The following is a 21832-nucleotide window of genomic DNA, read 5'->3' as shown; positions in this document are numbered from 1 at the left end:
AGTCCACAGTCAAGTATGTGTCTCAGCCACCAGATTGGTCAATTGTGGATAAAGAAAATAATTTAAAAAAAAAAACCAGAAAAAGGACATGCATATAAATAGGAATTATATGGAATTCAGTCAGAATCTATAAGAGCCCAATGAATCATCAATTGCTCACTGGTAATGCATGTAACATATTCTAACAATTATCTTTGTTAATATAGTCCTTTATATTTAATAAGTGCAGTGAACTCAGTTTTCCCTGCAGGGAGAGAGAAACTAGATGAAGAGGATGCAAAAATAATTTTCCAGCTGACTCTGGAATATGCATCTTGTGGAGTAGGATGTTGTGCTTCCACTTATTTTAAAATTCATTTGTAGCGCCTGGACACCTCCCCGCTAATAAGACACAAAAGGGCCCCAAGTCAGAATGGCATAGCAATCAAAATAGGTTTAAAATTATACAAAGCCTGGACTCATCCTTCCTCAATAACAAGAGGCCAATGTTCCTGAATGGATGACTCCAGCCCTCACAATGCCCCCTTGACCAAGGCTTGGGCCAGTGACTGTTTCAACTTTTTCCCTTTGGTTGTGCAGTTAACCAAACAAGCCAAAGTGTCCCTCCACTAATTGCTTATTTCTGTCCCGGTTTTTAGCATAAAACAAAGAGGTTACAATTTTTGATTCAAAGGCTGTCCTGGTTCTATTTATAAGGGGCCCACAGAGGTTGCAGTGAAACGATTTTATGGAACTGCACTTACTAGCTAGGCTTTGGACATGTGATCTCTCACCACAAACCTCCAGCAGGCAGGGAAACATTCTTCACACCCTGTCTAGTATTAATAATCTGAGAGTCTGAACTTGAATTGAGTCCATATGCTACAATTTTTGTTTCCAAGGCGTGCCAGAAAATAAATGTCCTAGAGTTAACTGTAGGACATGTCAGAATATCAAGCAACACACAGAGACATGATAACCATCACATAAAATGTGCCATTTCATTAGCGGTGGTGTAAAGGCAAGCGGTGTGTCTGAAAGCCTTCCAGGCATTTTGGTGTTTTTATGTGCTCTACAATTCCAAGCCCTCCATAAATACCTGACATGTAATGTAAAACAACAGTAAGGCCAAATAAAATATCTGGGATTATCTGATAGTAAAATGGATTGGTTTTGTTTTGCCTTCCCCTCGATGCACCCTTTTTTTTTGGCACATGCCATTATGTCTCCACTGTACTGGGACTTCGCCGTTTCCACGGCAACCACCAAATCTGGTCTCAAGGAGAAGCGCAGCAAAGAAATACAAAGAAGCCCAGTTCCTAATAAAAATAAACAAGTGGCATGAAATAAATAAAGTTGTGTTTTTATTTCCAACTAAATGGGTGATCCTAGAATTGACTCAGCCGCTCCAAAACGGGAAAACATCGCGGCTCCCAAAAACCTGTGATCAGAAAATACTGAACCCCCAGTACTGGACTGCACACGCACGTGTACACATTCCCTGTCTGTGTGTACTTCTCCTTTGAGTATCACCTCTGAAATGGTTCCAAAAAATATGTTGTATCAATGCATTCCTCTGAAATGAACATATCCCACATTCAACTAGACTGAAGCTGAGCGCACTCCCCGCGGTGCCCAGCGGGGGCAGCAGTCAGCTCCTCACTCACCCGGACAACATCCAGTTCCTTGTTCCTTTGCATGAGCTGCTTTTCCAGTTCCACAATCTTGGACATGGCTTCATTCTCGGTGTCTTGCAGTTTTTCTGACAACTGTAAAGTTTTGAAGGGGAAGCTAGGTCAAACCACGGGGTCATTCTCATCTAGGTCCTCAGTTCTCAGAAAGTACAGCTCAAAGACCATTAGAGGTCAGAGTCCTAGATATGCTATTCAGAAAACAAGCTGTTTTCTGAAGTTGTTAATATTTATAATATGGTTCTGAATATATGTTTCTAATAGGAATTAATCACTTATATGGCTTTTAATAAAAACCCGTATTTCAACTCCTCAGCATTTCAACCTATGCACTATGTCTCCCTCCAGTCTTGCAGAGGCTGGCAAGGACCGAGGATGCAATGTGGGGGCGGGGGGGGGGAAGTCCTCTGTGAGGGGGGTGAGAAGTCCTCTGTTCCCTTCCTCCCCTAAGAAAGGGCTGCCAGCCTAAAGCTTTTGGAAATTGTTAATCCAGAAAATTTTGCTCTATCATTTTATGTAATGATACATATCGATATATAATATGTGATGACATATATCCTTATATGTAGTTGGTTTTAACTCAAAACTATCCAAATAATAAAAGTCATTCCTGGGACGGGTAGCTGAAATAAACAGGTGGCCTGCTATGAAAGTCAGTTATGAAGTTATGCAATGCTGGCTGAGGCTTTGAGAAAAAGAAAGGGTGAGTCATGTGCTAAATAGTTGCTTTTAGCATAAGGGTAGAATCAAGGAACACTGACATCTTACATTTCACTGAAAATGATCTCAAGTAAAGAAAATCGGTGAGGTAAGGTGAGGAGGAAGGTTGGAGGTTTACATTGAACAAGTTCGGAATATAATACACATCTCTCAAGGGGAGAAATATTGGGCCTGCAAATTCTTTTCCTAGAAAGGTGCCAACTGGGTCACTGTAGCACTTCCAACAAGAGGGTTTCTGGCTCACCTATTTGGCTTAAATACAAGCCATGAGGATGCCCATTTTCAGAGTGTTGGGAAAGGTGAAGGACACTGAACACACCCAATACTCTTTCCTAAAGAAATGTGGAAGAAAATAAATGGGCTTTTCAAGGGGACGGACCCTCCCTCAAAAAGAAACAATTCATATCACAATCAAGAAGACAGTTAATCAGAATGTCATCAAAAGAATTTGGTCCGAGAGGTGCGATGGTGGCTCAGTGGCAGAATTCTTGCCTGCTATGCTAGAGATCCGGGTTCAATTCCCAGTGCCTGCCCATGGAAAGAGAAAAAAAAAAAAAGAATTTGGCCCACACAGGCTGGGGACTTTGAAAAGTACCACTCTTCCTCTCCAATTCCTGCCATAGTCACATATTTGCGTAATGAATGAACAAATGAGCAATGCTGAGACTCATAAAAATTCAACCATGGTTCATCACCAGAAAAATCTTTCAAAGAAAATGAGCTCCAACTCTGATATATATATAGTTGTTATGATACTGAGAGGGTACTCTTCAAAGAAGAGAATATATGGAGAAGTTCACTGACTTTCTCGAAAATGCCTATTGTTGAAATGAATCTACTGAGAGTTAGTAACCATGAAGAGGGAACGTGCAGAGGTGCATGCCCTGTCCCTGGACCTGAGTGGAGACATCTGACAGAAAATGACTCGTATTCAGAAGAAGATCCTTCATTACCTATGGCCAAACCCCTACATTTTAATTTATTTCCCAGTTATCTTTGAGTTATGCCGAACATCTAACTCTCCTGCGCCCACACTGAGACAGCAAGGGGATCAGGACTCAGCTGTCACTGAGCAAGTAAGTGCTCTGAGGCAAGGCACCTCGCTTCACTTCTGCTACCTCTCTGAAAAAACTGAGAATGGCTTCTGGCAGCTCCCTACCCCAAGTTGAAGCTCATTCCTATATACTCCAAATCATTTAATTTGCTACCATAAAAGCTAACATGAATTCTGTTTGCACCCAGTTGAAACATAAGTAGTTTTTTTGCTGTTTTTTTTTTTCTGAGATGTAGTTACATGTGATATGTTTTCTTCCAGTTCTTCCACCCTCTCCAAGGCTGCATTCTTGGTTTCAGCGTCTTCCAGCAGAGCTCCCACATCAAACACGTTGTCCAGGTATGCCTGAATCTGTACCTGCAGCTTGTCACTCTCAGTGTGTTTCAGTTTCTAAAAACAAAACACAAGAGAAGGTGGTGTGAACACATCTGTGGAAATAGAACATAATTTCTCCATAGCCTATACATTTTTCTTTGTTCCAAACAGTCCAACCTCTTCCAAGAGATGGTTTAATACCTCATTCTCCTTAACAGAATTATGGAGTGACTGGCTGAGAGCATACAACCGAATTGCATTCTGGAGAATAGCCCCTCCCAATTATACACGCACTTGCCTATCCCATGCAGACATATTCCAACCCAAAACATTCTTTTATCAATGAAATCAAGATAATAGAAAAATTGGGCAGGCCACAGTGGCTCAGCAGGTAGAGTTCTTGCCTGCCATGCTGGAGAACCCCATTTGATTTCCAATGCCTGCCCATGAAAAAAAAAAATATATATATATATATATACATATATATATATGTATATGTATGTATATATATATATATGTATATGTATGTATATATATATATAACAGAAAAATTAAAAGTGGCTTTAAAGGGAACAACTGTTACAAGCAACAAATATTTGGCGTGTCTGTGTAGTAGAAGAGTACAGAGTGGGTGGAATCTTTGCCTAGGCAGTGAGAGTGGGCTGAGTGCAGGGAAAGGGTTGGGGCAGGGGCGGGGAGACACCAATAGAGGGTTTACTTAGCCTTGGGCTTATTTTAGCACAAGCTGTTTGAGCCCATCCGCCTTGAGAGCTTCCCTAAGTCACAGCCCAGCACAAGCAGCTCAGGGTTACCCAAAGCACAGATAAAGAACCTTTTCCCCATTCACTACATCCCAGGGCAAGGCACCCCGAAGCTAACCCTACAGCAAAAATCAGTGAATCTTTCCTACAAGTATCATAAGTCATGACTGTCCATGGGGAACAGATGAGTGGCTGGAATGGTATCTGGCACATACATGATGTCAATAAACATTTATTAAACAAATCGATGACTGCTTTCAAGGCTGGGTCACTGTAAACTAATAAACCATTGATATATTATATGCTTGTAGTAACAGTATGCTTTTAACCACTCTGGTCCAAAAGCAACAGGGTAAGAAATTAAAGAAATGGAGTTTTAAAATATTCTTATTTTTAAAAGGAATTTCACTCTACATTAATTCTCAAAAAAATGATTTTCTCTTGGGTTTAATCTGGAAATTTCTAAGTAAGAGCAAAAGCTAGGAAAGAAAATGGAAAGGAACCTTAATCAGACTTTTCACAGAATTCCCAATAAATTCTGTAGGAGTTTGAAATTCATGTCCATCTGGAGCCATAGAATGTGGCCTTATTTGGAAACAGGGTCTCTGCAGATGTGATTGGTAAGATGAGGCCATGTGGGATTAGGGTGGGCCTTCAACCCAATACCTGGAGTCCTGGAAAGGAGGTGAGAACACACAGAGACAAAGGCAGACAGGGAAGGCGCCACGTGAAGACCGAGGCAGAGACTGGAGTGATGCAGCTACCAGCCAAAGAATGGCAAGGACCCCCATACCAGTAGCTGAAAGTGGCAGAGAAGGAGTAAGCATGGTCCTGCCGTACCCTGATTTTGACCTCTAGAGTCCAGAACTAGAGAGTATCCATTTCCATTGTTTAACTCTGGGGTAATCGTTGAGGCAGCCCCAGGAAGCTCAGACATCATGTAATGACTGATATGTGAACACCTGCCATGGTAACATGAGGCCTAAAGCTTGCTCTGTTCACCATCATAAAAATGAACCCAGAACACCTAATTTTTCCTGAAAAACTCATATTCTAGGAGGAGAATATGGGGAAAGAAGGTGGACAAACCCCAATGTCAAAGCAGAAAAACAACCTTTCAACACACTGTTCTGCCAAAGATATCAGGGGAGCTTTAAGTAGGAAGGCGATTCTTAAATAGAAATCATCATGCCTCTCCCAAGGCAGAACCTTTAACAACACAGGCCCATCACCAAAGGGCAGCACAGCTGTCTATAAGCAAGACCATCGGTCCCAGAGTAACTAACTCTGAGATTCTGCCTCACAATAAACTCAGGGTAGAGTCCCTGCTGGTCCCAGGCTTTATCCCTAATGAAGATGAGCAGCTAAACTGCAGATACAGAAAAGGGAAATCTTTCTACTTTCTTCACAACTAGCAACAGGCTTGAAACTGGGGTAAACAATTCTTGCCCTATTACTAGTGGCCTTCCAAATTCAACAGGTCCTGTCCTCCAGAGGGGAAGGCAAATCTGCCTGGGGGTCAAAGCGCAAGGGCATACCCTGAGCACAGAGATAACTCAAGGTCATTTATGATTTTCACATCAACTTTATCTTTCTTAGCTGCAGAACTTCAGGGACTGGTTGAGCACTTCTGCAAGGAAGCAAGAAAAAGAGAAACCTTAGACCCCCTTCTCTCAAGAAATGAAAGTAGAACTTCTAAAGCCACAAACTCTTTAAGGAGAACTTAAGAGCTACAGGAGGAAATCTCAAATGTCCATTTCCTCATTATTCTTTTTTATGCTCTGAGCATTTACTCATCATTCTACAGTAGTCCTGGTTTGACTTCTCTGCCCAGATGGGATCCCCAGAGAAACCAAGAATGCAAATTGCCCAAGAGCATGGATGAAGAGTGCAATGAGACTTGATGCAGACAGAGCCCAAAAGCAGAGAAAAGTCACAGCCAAGATGGAACCTGACTGAATCTCAGAGGCTGCTGGCAGCAGACAGCCTGAGGTTCCAACAGGCTGGCAAGAATCCAGCTTCTCTGGCATATTGCATCATGTGGATTGGTTTCCTTTAGCTAGCACTACAGGAGCTGCACGAAGTTTTAAGTGTTCTTTAGGTGCTATGGAAGTATACCTTTGAGGGTAGGCCATAAATCACTTGTTATTTTTGAGCCAAAAATTAAAGCTATACTCACGTCCAAGTATTCATCCAGGCCTAACTTGGTGAATTCATATTGCAGATGAACTCTGAAATTCATGTCTTCTACTGAATGGACTACGATATTAATAAACTGCATGGAGGCCACCTGAAATAAAATTGCCAAAGGGTTAGATGGGCTGCAAATCTGTTTTCTCAATTTAATCATAAGCAAATATCTTCAATTTCACAAATCCAGGCTCATTTACCAATTTCCTTTCCCTTCATTCTATATATATATTTTTAAATTCAAAAAGTCATATAGGTACCATAGTGAACTACTACTTCATGCCCACCGGGATGGTCCTAATCAAAAAGATAGGCAATAACAAGTGTTGATAAAGATGCGGTGAAATTGGAGCCCACTGGCAGGAATATAAAATGGTGCACCTGCTTTGTAAAAGAGTTTGGCAATTCCTCAAAATGTTAAGCATAGAGCTACTATATGACCCAGCAATTCCAATCCTAGATATATACCCAAGAAAAATTAAAACATACATCTATATATTTGATAGACAAAAGGACAAAATGTAGTATATCCATACCATGGGATATTACTCAGTCATCAAAAGGAATTAAATACTGATTCATCCTACAACACGGATGGATCTCAGAAGCACACTAAGTAAAAGAAGACAGTGACAAAAGGCCACATGTTGTATGATTCCATTCAGGTGAAATATCCAAAATATATAATTCTTTGGAGATAAAAAGTAGTTTAGTGGTTGTCTGGGGCTTGGGGTTGATGGGTGTGACCGCTAAGAGGTAGGGGGTTTCTGTTGGGAGGGACAAAATGTTCTAAAATTAGATAGTGGTGATGGTTGTGGAACCCTGTGAACATACTAAAACAAAAACAAAACATTGAATTGTACACTGTTTTTCTCAAAGCTTGACAGGTTTATTGGGGTGAGGAAGCAGGGTGAAGGTAGGGAGAAAGCAGGTGGGAGTCAGTGAAAGGAAAGAAAAATGGCTCCCTGAATTGTACACTTCGAATGCGTAAATTGGAGGGTATGTTAACGGAAAAGACGTTTTTGAAAAAGTCATGTGGATTCCATACAAACTCTGAAATCTGTTCTACAACTAATTGTTGTGCTATGCTTTGAAATGTATTGCTTTTTTGTGTATACATTATTTTTTTCAAAAAAGAAAAAAAGTCAATTGTGATGATAAAAAAGTATTTATTCCTTCTAGCTCCAATGTTCTGGAGCAGCTAGAAGGAAAAATCTGAGATGATGGAATGGTAGTCCGTGACAAATTCTGGGACCTCTACTGCAACTACTTGTTGAAGAGTGCTTTGCAAACTATTGCTTTTTTCTCTCTTTGCTTTGTAGATATGTTATATTACACAATTTAAAAAGTTTCTTTAGAAAGTCAAATGGGTTTATCAAACAAAATGTGTGAATTATTACAGGTATATTGTAAAAAAATATGGAAATTATTATAAAGAACATTTAAGTCACTTATAATCTCTCACCACAAGGTAATCACTTCTAAATTTCACTGTGAACCCCACTGGTACTAACACGATAGTACTAGATCTCTGACCCATCTTTCCATCTTAAACAATCAACCAGTTTCAATTCCACAGAAGCCCTGGATTTACTGTTTTTTCACCCAAGCCCCATTTGGTGGGCCCAAGACCTGCCACAGAGAAAAGCAGTTCTCCGGTCAGTAAAATAACAGAAGAGAGTTCAACAGATCTATTTTGCTTCCAATAGCGACAGTTTATAGATTCTGAAAATATCTCGCTAACACTTTCCCTCTATGATTAAACAGGGTCTCTTGCAAGGTGGCAAAATGATTGAGGCGACCCAATTCACATCCTGAGAACTGCCTTACTCTTCCTCTCCTCCAAACCCAATTCCCTTTATTATTTTTGTCAAGTTAGGCTCCTCTTTCAATATATTATACATTGGATATATTAGGAAAATATGTAAACTTTCTACGTTACAAGGGCACTCTATTGCAATTTACTAGAAAAATTACTTCAGGTTCTGTGGTGATGAGCTAAAAAGGACTTTTCCGAGTTTTTTGTTTTCTTTTGTCCACACCCAGAAAACATTCTATATATATTATATCATGGCATCTTATATAATGTATAACATATACATGTCATACGTTAGAATATGTTGTTTGGAAGGTTGTACAACCTAATTGCATTCCCAAGGCAGTTTATAAAAAGCCTAATTTTCTGGAGGAAAACCATAGCTGGATTTTGGCATCTTTCCATTTCTCTTCTGAAAGCAGGTCTCAAGGATCCAATCCACTTTATGGTGTGCCTGGGGGCAACTATGCTGGTGACACGTGAATCCAGCACACGGTAACTGTAAGCGAGCCTCGCTAAGTAAGGTGCCTCAAAGTATGTACATATGAATACATTAACTGACAGGAAACATGCACCTTTTGTAAGTGGTAGTGTGGATGTCCAAAAAAGGCTTAATATAATTACGATTTCAGCAGAAATTCAAATAGTCAGAAAGGTCCAAGGGATAACATTAAATGAGTGAGGAGGGCCACGTGTGATAAGGAATGGTTTGGACAGTGGCAAACTACAGAGTATCTTTAGACTAAAGGAAGAAGGACTACATGTTTCTAGTAGCTAATAATCTGCAAGAACAGACACCTAGCATTATCAGAGATTTTTAGATTTCAAGAAAATCTGAAATTTGTAAGTTGGTTTCAGTTTGGGGGCTTCCATTCTGCAACCTCAGCTCCATAGGAACAAATAAATTCTCCCTAGCAAGGCAGAGAAAAGAGACTTGCAATGTGAAGCAAGGCACAGAACTCTTCAGGTGTTCATCAACAATGCAAAAATCAAACAGTTTAAAAAATCCTAACAACAAAAATTAAAAAGTCAATGCAAAAATTATTCCTTGTTTCATGTTTATTTTTTATCTTTTTAAAAGCAAAGAATTTATGAAACAGAAAAGCCCTCTAAAAAGGATTTAATTTTTCTCACTGTGATTGGATGAGGTTGAAGGGCTAGGAGGCAAATAAAATTCAAGGACCCATGTAAAAGGATTAGAAATCTGCAAAGTGGTGTTTCATGCTCTACAACCACTTTTACCTTATATTCTAAGTACAGGCTTTGGAAGACCCCACAATGTAAGAACCAATTAGGATGTCTGTTCCAGTTTAGGAATGACCTGGAAGATTCAACCCAGGTAAGGATCTCCTGGGACCAGAAGATTCCTAGATTGGGTCAAAGAAAGCCTGGGTGACGCAACCATAATTTGTCTTAGGAAACTTTCTCTAGTAAACTGCATCTTTGGTCCAGGATTATGATTTAGGTATATGAACTCGTAAGTCCCAAAATTCAGTTTGCTTTTCTTTTTACCCAAGGAAGACAGCACTGCTGCTGAACCCTTGTTCTCGAATGTGATGTAACCTGCTAAAGGGGACACCAGTACGATTGTGACTTCAAAGAATCCTTAGAATGGGAAAAAAGATCATAGGGAAAAAAACAAGTGCTGAATATAAATTCAGGGGATCCATACAGTCAATTCCACAAACCAAAGCACTTTATTTGTCTCTGAAAATAAAGTCGGAAAGAGACCACTGGCTGTGACCTACAAGAAGCAAGACAGTCAAGGATCTTAGTTTCAATCTTAAGGACTTTTATGCAGTACTACTGACACCTTAAATCCACAACTGAAGGCATTTGCACCAGCATATGCACCATTTCCTTTCCAACGGCATGGCTTCCCCCTTTATTTGCTATAAGGAATGAGTACTTTTTGCTTTAACTATAAAGTGTGTATGCAAGGGATGAAATTGGAAATAAATGCCAAAAAGGGAAAAAACAGATTAGGAGGGATACTCTAGCTGCGTCTATTGCATATTATATTCAATTTCCTGCCCACTGTTACATATGCACGCGCACACACACACACCCCTATACACACCTATACATATACATACACATAATGGATTTGGGTTAAAAGCACCGGAATGGAAAGGATTATATTGAGTATACTACTGAAATAGCTCACCATAAAATCTATGTTATTGTCTTCGTTCTTGAAGTGTTCCATCAACTTTTCAAAGCGCTGCTTTTCTCCACAAACCTGAAACACATAATTCATATGAAATTCCAAATTCAAGAACTCAAAAATGAGGTGCAGAAACTTCCACATTAATAATTACATATAGATTATCTACTTTTTTTTTCCTCTTACACTACTTCTCTTCTAAGCCAACTCACAAATAGTGACCTGAGGCTATACCAAAGGCTGATCCTTGGTCTCATTTGCAACTTCCTTTGACACTCTGAAGTCCATATCAAATGTATTTTTTATTTGGTTGTCCTTTCAGTCCTGCCAATTTTTTTCACATAAACTCAGAATCCCAGAAGGCGGCTTGTGAGTTTAAAAAAAAATGACCACAGATTTTCTATTTTACAAAGGTACTTTAAAAACAGACATGGCACAAGATTTGAATATTTTAATAAATTCTTTGAAAGGCAGGTTTCAAAATGTGCATATATCTTACAAAATCAAATACTTTTGGTGAATAAATTATAACACAGAAGTAAACTGGACATTCTGGGAGTATAATAACCCACTTAGGTAACCAGAGTATTGAAATTTGTAGTATTTCATGAAGTAACACTCCAAAGATCTCCATTAATGCTTTCATTGAACAAGTGAAATAAGCAGATATAAGACCAGGAACCTTGAGGCAAAAAGGTATCTATGTATATATGAAGGTAAGCACGTGGAATTAAAAACAAAGTCCAGGAAATATTTGTACCACAGAATAACTCTCAGGAGACTTATTTCCCAAAATCGAAGCACAAAATTTAATTCTTATTTCATCCTTGGCTGCCATGGTTTTGGAGCACGGTCCTGCTCCCACTGGATCATACATTCATTCAGTCTTTAGGAAATGCCTGCCTGAGTATCGGTGGACTACATGCTTGGTGAGGAAGACAGTGCCTGGCTTTAGCAATTTGCAAATTTAATCCAGATTTTACCTGCTAAACTCTGAATTTTCTGATTCCATTTGTGATCATAGACGACTAACGCAGACCCTAAATTCTCCTGAAATGATACTGTATATTGCTATTATGCAGCCATTATAATTGTCATGTTCAAGTTCATGTGAACATACATAGTTTGGTGAAGAAAGAGTCCCCCAAAGGCAGGAGTTCCGTTCTGTTTTCTTCACTACTATATCTCAGCATCTGGAATGCTCAGCATATTATAAGTTCTCCACATTTGTTGACTGCACTGACTAGAGGATAACTGAGTATCTGCTAAAATGCACTAAGCAAAAGGTGAATGACTTATGGCTCTCCAAATTTTTCGAGTGAAACAAGAACCGTCAGACCAACATAGAGAGGCTCCAGGAATAAACCCCAAGCTGGGATATTAAGGTGCATAGCCTTCAATTTCTGAGGACCTACTCAATTTTTTCAACAGATTCAGATCATAATTTACAGCATTCTGATGACTACTCTCCAGTTATTTATATCTGCCTTAACACAATAATAATAATAATAAGAGAAAGCAGAGGAACAGTGCATGGGCTCAGGCTAGAGAAAAGGAATGAGACTCAAGAAGAGAATGCCTAAAATTCAACCTTTAAAAAACACACTCTACTTGACCAAAAGGGGGAAGAGTAAAATGAGACAAAATATAAGTGTCAATGGCTGAGAGATTCCAAACGGAGTCGAGAGGTTATCCTGGAGCTTATTCTTATGCATTATACAGATATCACCTTTTTAGTTAAGGTGTAATGGAGAGGCTGGAGGGAACTGCCTGAAAATGTAGAGCTGTGTTCCAGTAGCCATGTTTCTTGAAGATGATTGTATTATGATATAGTTTTTGCAACATGACTGCATGATTGTGAAAACCTTGTGTCTGATGCTCCTTATCAACAGATGAGTAAGATATATGGATTAAAAATAAATAAACAATAGGGGGAACAAATGGTAAAATAAATTTAGTAGATTGAAATGCTGGTGATTGGTGAGGGATAGGGGCAGGGGGTATGGTATGTATGAATTTTTTTCTTTTTTCTTTCTTTTTCTGGATTGATGCAAATGTTCTGAGAGGTGATTGCGAAGATGAGTATATAGCTCTGTGATGATAATGTGAGTTATTGCTTATACACCAAGAATGGAATGATTATATGGTAAGAATGTTCATATTTATATATTTGGATGTTTAAAAATTTTTTTTAATTAATAAAAAATACTATGCGAACTGAAAAATGTTAGATATGCTGGGGGGGAAAAAAAACCCAAAAAACCACTTGACCCAATCCCACTTGATGAGTCGGATTCAGAAGATCCAGGGTGCAGTGACATGGGCATGTGTATTTTTAAAAAGCACTACACAGTGATTTAATGCTTCCAATGTTTTGTATGGTGTGTGAATATATCTCAAATAAAATTGCATTTCAAAAAAAACTACTACAGATAGGTGCAAGGGTAGTTCAGGAGTAGAATTCCTGCCTGCCATGCAGGAGACCCGGGTTTGATTCCCAGTCCATGCACTTCCCCAAAACAAACAAACAAATAAAAACAAACTTCAACAAATGGAGCTGCAATAAAAGGGTACTCACATGAAAAAAGAATGTGTGACCCGTGCCCTACAGCATACAAAGAGAAACAGAAAAAAAAAGAAAAAAGCACCACAGCTCATTTGATGCTCCACAAAGACTAAGACCCACAGATCTAAGGAGATACTGTACTCTATCCCCCAGACAACTCCTTGGCAGTAAGACTTTAAGACCCTTCTGGAGAATACACAGCAGGTTTCTGGAAAGCAAACACTTATTAGAGGGGATGGAAATGCAGAGCAGGTCCAGCATACCCTTGACCATCAACATCAGTCACATCCTGTGCCCAGAGGGACACACTTCCCTAGCATGCAAAGAGGGTGTCACAGGTGGGAATTACAAAGGCATGGTATACAAAGCATCAACATTACATCCTGAATTTTCTTTTAAGTGAATCCCCAACATAACAACTTATTCCCAGGGAGAGTGATTTACTTATAATTGCTTTGAAAAACAGCAGTTGCAGGAGGAGAAAGGAAGAAAGGCCATCCTGGATGTGTGGATGGGTGATCTAGCTCTGCTGAGAAGCAGCCTGTGATTAAAGTTCTGTTGAGGCACTAGGCAACCACTGAAGGAGAAGAGGCAACAACTATCAATGAAAATGGATGATGATACAGTTCCAAGGAAGGCAAAGTCCTTCACAACAAAAAATATTAGAAAGCTGGAAAATATGCTGGATAACCTGGTGATTTCAGTTTATGAATGAGATAGATACCCCAACAGGTCAGATATCTCTGATATGATGAAAGTGCAGCAGAGTGGTAAAACAAAGGCTAGAAGTAGGTCCCCCGACCTCCAGTTGGACAACCTAGAATGTTCAGATAAACATATTTAAAGATAATGCATTCTAGAATAATATGAGACACCAACTGAGAGAAAAACATTATTAAACACAAACACACACATGCAGAATCATTACACTGTGCATACACTTGATGCGTGTGTACCGGAATCTCCCATGGAACTTCTAAAAGTGACAGATGACTCAGGTCTAAATCAAGACATACTGCCTGAGAATTTCCATAAGTGGGATTGGAATCTGTGTTTCTGTAAAAGTACCTATGGTCAATGCACCAGCATTTAGGAACCAGTGGTCTACATAATATTAGGCAAGACTGAGTAAACTCTCAGCCTTTTTGTCTATCAATTGTAAACTGGTTAACTAGCCCATTAACTCTCCAACTCAATCAACTCTCAACTTAGCAACACAAAGACACATATGAACTCCTGTAAACCTTAAATAGGGAATTTCTAAGGCCTCAAGCAAGCACAAGCCCAAGAAAAGAAATACGCTCCTTCACTTCAGGTCCATGCAGGCTCATATAGGATGAAGAGGACCCTACACTTCCCATTTGCCTTGGGCTGATCTGCTTAATAGGAGCTCTGAAGGAGACTACCAGCCAAAGCAGAGCCAATTTACAAAAAAGCAAAAGGTGTTTTTCCTTTGGTTTGCTTGTTGTTGTTTTTTATAACATGGGTAGGCACCGGGAATCGAACCCGGGTTCTCTGGCATGGCAGGCAAGCATTCTTGCCTGCTGAGCCACCATGGCCTGCCCAGTTTGCTTGTTTTGATTAACTCATGGCATTCAAGGAAATTCATATCACAAGCTGGATACAAACTTAAGGGACAGGCCAAGGACTAAATTCCAGAGTTAACACTTCAAAATATTAAAATGTACAATGAAAAAAAAAGATTACAAGACAAAGAAACAGGAAATGATAGCCTATCCAAAGGAACAAGATAAAAAGACAGAATCCATCAATGAAGAGGATCAGACTTACTGAACAGTGACTTAAAAAAAATTTTCCTTATTGATATTTCTTTTAGTCTCCAGTATCTTACAGCAGTTAGAAGTAAAAATCTAAAATGGTAGAACTGTAACCCATACCAAACTTTGAAATCTGTTCTACAACTAATTGCTGTGATGTGCTTGGAAATTTATTGCTTTTTTTGTATATATGTTATTTTACACAAAAAAAGAAAATTAGAAGTTGACTGTGATGATAAATGCAAGGCTATATGATGATACTAGGAACCACTGATTGCACACTTTGGTGATTACATGGTATGTGAATACATATCAATAAAAAATAATTTTTTAAAAAAAGATCAATGGAGAAGGTAGAGTTATAAAAGAGAATATAGGATTTAACAAATGAGTATGACATAGTTACTAAAACTGGGTATCACAGGAATGCAATAGAAATTGGCCCACAGCCCTTACATAAGTACTCTTAAATAATAAGGTAATGCACAAATAATCAGGGACTGTGTCCAGGGCATTACAGAAATGCAATTTATATGGCCGGGAAAAGAACGTGCAGACAGCAACAAAATGAACTATTTATAATCAGTTAATAAAAAGAGATGGCATCAAATCCAGAACAACAAGACTAGATTAATTTCCTGCTGGGTAAAGATCTCAAAAAACATGGCACTAACCTAGTAGACAGGACGAAAGAGACTAAGAAAACCTTGAATATAGGTGTGTTTCTTTAGAAATCACTCAATCTGTCAACAGACAGCTCCATGTTGAGAACATGTGTGTTGTAAAGAGGAAAACATTTAATTTTCAAAAATAGTGGAATTAAATATCTTTCACTTAACAGCTGCTATGAACTTGCTGAACAAAATCCAAATGCATGAAATGACACTTTGACGGCTTAAAGCCAGCTTCAGGAAGCCTTAAGAGAATGATCAAACTGACTGTTCTCCTCACCTGCTGTAAGAGCTAGGAGGGGGCCCCTAGTACCAGCTCCACCAAGTCTCTCTAGGTAGAAGTCTAGACTGTTTTGCTGCCTATCTCAACTAACGAACTCAGTATGATATTTGCTGACACTATTTTTTACAATGTGCATTCAAGAGCCCCCTTTGTTTCTGCTGAAGGAAAGGAAGCATGCAAACCACATTCATATTTGTTTCTATATTACTTCAGCAATCATTAAACAAGTGTATCCCACAATCCCATAGGAAATGGGGAGATATGTTTGGGGAAGGTTGGGGAAGTCATATCCCACATCAAAGAAAGTCGTCTCAGCTCATACTGCTCCCATCTGGACCACCCCCGCACTGTGTTCAAATAAGACCATCACGGCTGAATGTGCCTCTTCTTTCCTTTGAAACTGACCTCATGTTAGTATACTGCAGATGATGAAAGAAACGAGACACTTATTTTCAGTATCTACACACTGGCCTTCATGAGGACACTCTCAAGGGCTTCATCAAAACATACAAAAGAGCCAAGAACATGTTTGCAAGTAGTCTGCACAGAGCTTCCATCTACCAACAAAGGCTACACAACTGATGCTATCTGAACACTTTTTGATAAAAACACTTTACTCTTGCAATTGAAATTTTTCATTTCTTGACTTTTTTATTGATTGGATTTCTCATTCCCCTACATGCTTTAGCATGGATTTCCTAATTCAGTAACAAGGAAGCACTAGAGTAGATAAATGAGGAGCAAGTATAAAACAGAGAGCTAAGTAGAGGCCAGAGCTGAGCAAACTGAAAAGGAAATCTTTTGTGCATCTGACTACTCCATCAGGGCTAGAAGTTAAGCAAGCAGAAAAGGGAAAGTATATGCTCTGGAAAAGCATATATTCTACTGTAAATTTGCATTGGCAAATCACTCATCAATCAGTCTCATCTGAGTTTGAATAGCATGAGCGAATTCACCAACCAGACTGACTCTGTAGAATGAAAATGCTGAGGCTCTACTCTGGGCCACAGACTTTACTAGCTGACACAGCCACCATCCCTCCCATCCGAATAGGGTCCTACCTGGCACATCAGCCCCTCTCAGCACCTACAAGCTTTAACGCTGATGACAGTGAGGTGGAACTATACGGAGTATTAAACAGGAGACCAGAAACCCTGGTGTGCCAGTTTGAATCTGTGGTGGACCCTAGAAAAGCCATGGCCTTTAATCCTCATTCAATATTGCTGGGTGGGAGCATTTTTATTGTTTCCATGGAGAGTGACCCACCCAATTGTGGGTGGTAACTTTTGATTAGATGATTTCCATGGAGGTGTGTCTCCACCCATTGAAGGTGGAGTTGCTTACTGGAATCCTTTAAAAGAAGAAATATTTTGGAGAGAGTCCCTTTTTTGTAGAGCCATGAGAAAGCCAGCAGACACCACCATGTTTGCCATGTGCCCTTCAGCTGAGAGAGAAACCCTAAACTTCATCTGTCTTCTTGAACCAAGGTATCTTTCTCTGGATACCTTTGATTTCTATAGACATTTCTATAGACTTGTTTTAATTGGGACATCTTCTCGGCCTCAGAAGTGTAACCTAGCAACTTATTGAATTCCCCTTTTTAAAAGCCATTCTGTTTCTGGTATATTGCATTCCGGAAGCTAGCAAACTAGAACACCTGGTTTATAAGTCAGTGCTCTGCCACTCCCCCACCGTGATCCTGGACAACTCTGAACGTCCCTGGGTTTCAGTTTTCATGTCTGTTCATTTGAGAGCCAGAGATTAGATGGAGGTTTGCAAGGCATGTTTTAAGAAGCTGTAAGGATTACAGAGGAACACACTGGGAATGCTAAAAGTGGGGAGCCTGTCAGAGAAAGCGCAAACAAGTAAGGTCCTTGGGTCTTCCACTCTCACTTACCCAATCTGCTTTATTACACTGAGCTGTTAAGATCTCTTTCATTAAAAAAAAAAAAAAAGGTGCAGTGCACAGGTGGTTCAGTGGTAGAATGCTCGCCTTCCATGCGGGAGACCGGGTTCTATTCCCAGACCACGCACCCCAAAAATAAAAGTTTCATTGCTAATGAAAGTTTGAAAAAAAAAATCCCTTTGCTAGATATTGAAGCCTCCCACAATTCTAATCTAGACATGGCAATATAACACAATAGTCCCAAACTGACTGGCTTGGAAGCTCTTTAGGAACCAAATTCAGAGATGTGCTTGGCTACATTGGTCCTGGTAGCACAGCTACCAAACCACTATCTCAGGGCATCTTCTTCGCTCATGCTTGTGAACCTGATACGTCCTGCTCGGCCTATATGAAGTGGTCCACCTCTAGGATCAGCAAAATTTCCACTTAAAGGAGAAGTGAAGCAAAAGCGCTCAACCTCTGCCAAAAAGAAAAAAGTGACTCGATGTTTTCGAACATCTCTGAAAAAAATTTCTGAACCATCTCCCAAACCATTTGGATACAACCAGGGCTCTGGATGCAAAGGAGGTCATGGCTTAAAGTGTCACCAAGGGTGGGCAGAGGTTAGGGGACGATTTCCCTAAAGGCTAATAGCCAAAAGAAGCTTTATAATAAAACAGAATCGTCTTGCCAGCCATATGAGGAAATGAACAACAGACTCCTTGCCTCGAGGCCACCCCTTGGAACATTTCACAGTGAGTGACAGTCTTTGGCTTTCCCCAGCAGCAGCTCCCAGAGCACTGCACAAAGTCTGCAGTCAGAATGGGGCCTGACTCTTATAAGGTGGCTATAAAATATGCTTCTAGTTGAGTTATATAAAAATTAAAAGACCCTTGTTGAAGTGTTTCCTTCTTGCCATGTTGCCTGGCGCCTGCCTCAAGACTTTCTTTTTCTCTCTTCACAATAGGCCCCTGTGATCCACAAGGCGTCTGCAGGAAAGCACCATTTTAGAGGCACAGTCTGTTGTGACTGATTAGACTTACCTTTCTCAGGGCCTGCCAGAGAACAAAAGTTCCATTTTCTTTTTTGGGCCTCATGAAGTAAACAGTCACTTCATGGTTAGTCTTAGGTGAAAAGCATCCTTTCCCTCTGTGGGGAGCACCAGCAGTATGAGCATCACCAACGCCATCATGGCCCCACAACACCGCTTTTCTGTGGGTTTCTACTGTAGTTTTTCTTTAGGTGACTGAACATTTCCTACATTTACACTAAAATGGCAGTTGTGACGGAAGTAGGTCATGCTGACTTGTTGCTAGGTCTCGAGTCACTTTGGAGTTTAAAAGCAGGAATGTAAATCTAAATAAAGCATTCTGAAACTAAACTTCATCTCACTCCACTGAAACAAAAACTAGTGAAAGCTAAACAACTGAGTGCTTACTACCAGTCTATTCAACCTCCTTCCTCACAGATTAATAAAACATTTAGATCAGTCTTGGACTGGTAGACATCCATTATGAGCCAGAGGTTTCATCTGCATAATGCTAAACGCCCTTGTGAAAACATCAGTCACTTTTCCAGATGTTTCCAAACATCCAGATGTTTGGCACCAGGCAGGCAAAGCATCAAGATGACTCTTTCACTTTCCTTGCATATATACTGCTGCACTCAGTAAAGAATCCTGTCAGAGGCAAAAAGCTAGTAAAAGCCCTGAAAGGACAACGATGACATACTTTTTACATGTTAGATGAGAAATGTGTTTTTATCATCAACCTCTCCAACTGCATCCCCTCAAAATAGATAACCTACATAACATTATGGCAAGGAAGGCACCATAATCTCTGCTGAAAACTATGATATCTCATAAATGATATCTGCCAGAAATATTCTTAGCCACCAGCTGGATTCTCTTCTACTTCAGTGTTAAGACCCACATTTCCTGGACATCAGGAAGACAGACACAGAATTCTTTGAAGTTTCTATTCCTACAGGAAGACCAAAATGCTTTGTAATTCAACAACAGAGACGGGCATTTTAAAAACTACCTGAGACCTAAAGGACGAAGGTCTTTGGTCATCTCTGGGATGACTTAAGAGGCAGATACTCTAAAAACAGAAGAGGGCCTGATGCGGTTCTTTCTCTTCTTTCATTTCTTTATTTCTCCCTATAGCTTCATCATTTCTCAATCCCAGTTACCCAGGTATGGTAAATGAAGGAAACAACAACACATTTCTAGTCACTTGTTTCCTAAACTGTAGCACTAGCATATGTTTGGAGCTGCTTCAAGCCTGTGGTGTTTTCACCACAGATCTCAGAACCTGCTCGGGAAGCAGATGTCAGCCCCATGCTCTCCTTACACCTGAATCACAACAAATAAGTTGAATCATACAAAGGTGTGCTATGAGTTCAGAGTCCTTGAAGACAAGGGCTCTTTGTTTGACAGAAAAAAGACCTCAGGCCAACAACAGGCAAATATGTGGAGTTTCTCCAACTCTCATTTCATAACCTCTCTTCTTTCTTCTGTGTTCAACCACAACCTCTCCCTAACACCTATTCTGGGTCTTAATTAGGAGAAACTTGTTCTTGGTGAAATGTTAGCACCTTCCACCCTGCGCAAGATGAAACGCAGTGATATGGGCAGCAGTTCTTAAAAAGTGGTCCTCAAACACCAAGAGGTGCTTTCATAGGGTCTGTTTGGCCAAAACTATTTTAATAAAATTCTTACTTGCCTTTACCACAGAGTGAACATTTGCACGGATGGTGCAAAATCAATGGTGGGTAGGGTCTTGGCGCCTTGGCACAAATCAAGGTAGTGTCATCCAGTTGCACTAGGATTCATTGTATTCTTCACAGCCATGCCTTCTCAGTGAAAATAATTTTTTTAAAAACCCAGTTCTACTTAAGAATATCCTTGATGAAGCAGCAAAAAGTATTTTATTAAATCTCAACCACTAAATACACATCTTTTTAATATTCTATATGATGAAATAGGAATTCTGCGTTAAGCACTTTTGCTGCATATTAGATTATATTGTCTCAAAGAAAAGCACTTCTACAATTGTTTTAATTGCAAGATGAACTAACCACTTTTTTATTTTTACCTAAAGAATGACTGACAAACTCCAGTTATACAGCCTTATCTAATTCACAGACATTTTCTTGAAAATGAATGAAGGGAGCCTTTAAGGAAACTATCTGACAATATTTGTTGTCAATGAAAAAATTTGAGCTTTCAAGTGAAAATAATAATTTCAGAAAACCAGTATTCACCACTGCGAATTTGACTGCTACCCAATACTTACAGACTTTTCTGATGGGACTGGCAGTAATAGCAATGAATATGATTTTTAAACCATTATAAAACATGTTTATATTTAGAAGATTTGGGTAATCTAGGGAACCAATATTTTCCAAATGACCACTGCATGCTGTTACAAAACCATGAATCCACTCCAGGTGCAAGATAGGCAAAGAGATTTTAATGTAATAGAGAACCAGAAGTTTACTTACATGGTTTCAGATTCCACATTACCACTAACCTTTAAGAAACTATTACTTATTGAGATCCATATACTATCGTATCAAAGAAGAATCCACAATTATCTGAAAAGACTACTAAAATACTCTCTTTTCCATCTACATACCTTCCTAGGGTTGGATTTTCTTCATATGTTTCAGCCAAAACAACACAACTGACTGAATACAGAATCGGGCATGAAAATCAAGCTGCCTTCCATAAAGTCAGACTTTAAAAGACTTACAAAAATATAAAAGAATGCCACTATTTGCACTGTTGTATTTATACATTTTAAGGTTTGGGAAACAGTTATTTTTATGGAAGCAAATTACGCTAATATGCAATGAGTTTGATATTTTAAGGGGATAAATATTTGAAAATTTTTATTTAAAATTTTTTAATCTTTCTAAAGTCTTTATTTCATGCATTATAATGTACATTT

General features: G+C 39.4%; 1 protein-coding gene and 1 long non-coding RNA gene across 8 annotated transcripts in view; one reads left to right on the top strand and one right to left on the bottom strand.

Annotated features, from left to right (window-relative positions):
- The window catches only part of FMNL2 (formin like 2), a 335576-nt gene that overhangs the window by 25451 nt on the left and 288293 nt on the right, over positions 1 to 21832 (bottom strand). For all 7 annotated transcript variants that reach the window (XM_077153833.1, XM_077153840.1, XM_077153838.1 and 4 more), the window contains 4 exons: positions 10694 to 10768; positions 6700 to 6810; positions 3685 to 3834; positions 1647 to 1748 (listed from right to left, as the gene is read on the bottom strand). In XM_077153833.1, coding sequence (XP_077009948.1) covers positions 1647 to 1748; positions 3685 to 3834; positions 6700 to 6810; positions 10694 to 10768 — 438 coding nt within the window. The remainder of the gene's footprint in view (positions 1 to 1646; positions 1749 to 3684; positions 3835 to 6699; positions 6811 to 10693; positions 10769 to 21832) is intronic.
- The window catches only part of LOC143677633 (uncharacterized), a 64532-nt gene that overhangs the window by 1211 nt on the left and 41489 nt on the right, over positions 1 to 21832 (top strand). The window contains exon 2 of the long non-coding RNA XR_013172758.1: positions 3706 to 3783. This is a non-coding gene — a long non-coding RNA (uncharacterized LOC143677633). The remainder of the gene's footprint in view (positions 1 to 3705; positions 3784 to 21832) is intronic.

Source organism: Tamandua tetradactyla, chromosome 3 (genome assembly GCF_023851605.1).
Source record: "Tamandua tetradactyla isolate mTamTet1 chromosome 3, mTamTet1.pri, whole genome shotgun sequence".
Taxonomy (NCBI): Eukaryota; Metazoa; Chordata; class Mammalia; order Pilosa; family Myrmecophagidae; genus Tamandua; species Tamandua tetradactyla.
Note: the sequence above shows the minus strand (reverse complement) of the source record. Positions and strands in the feature narration are given on the sequence as shown.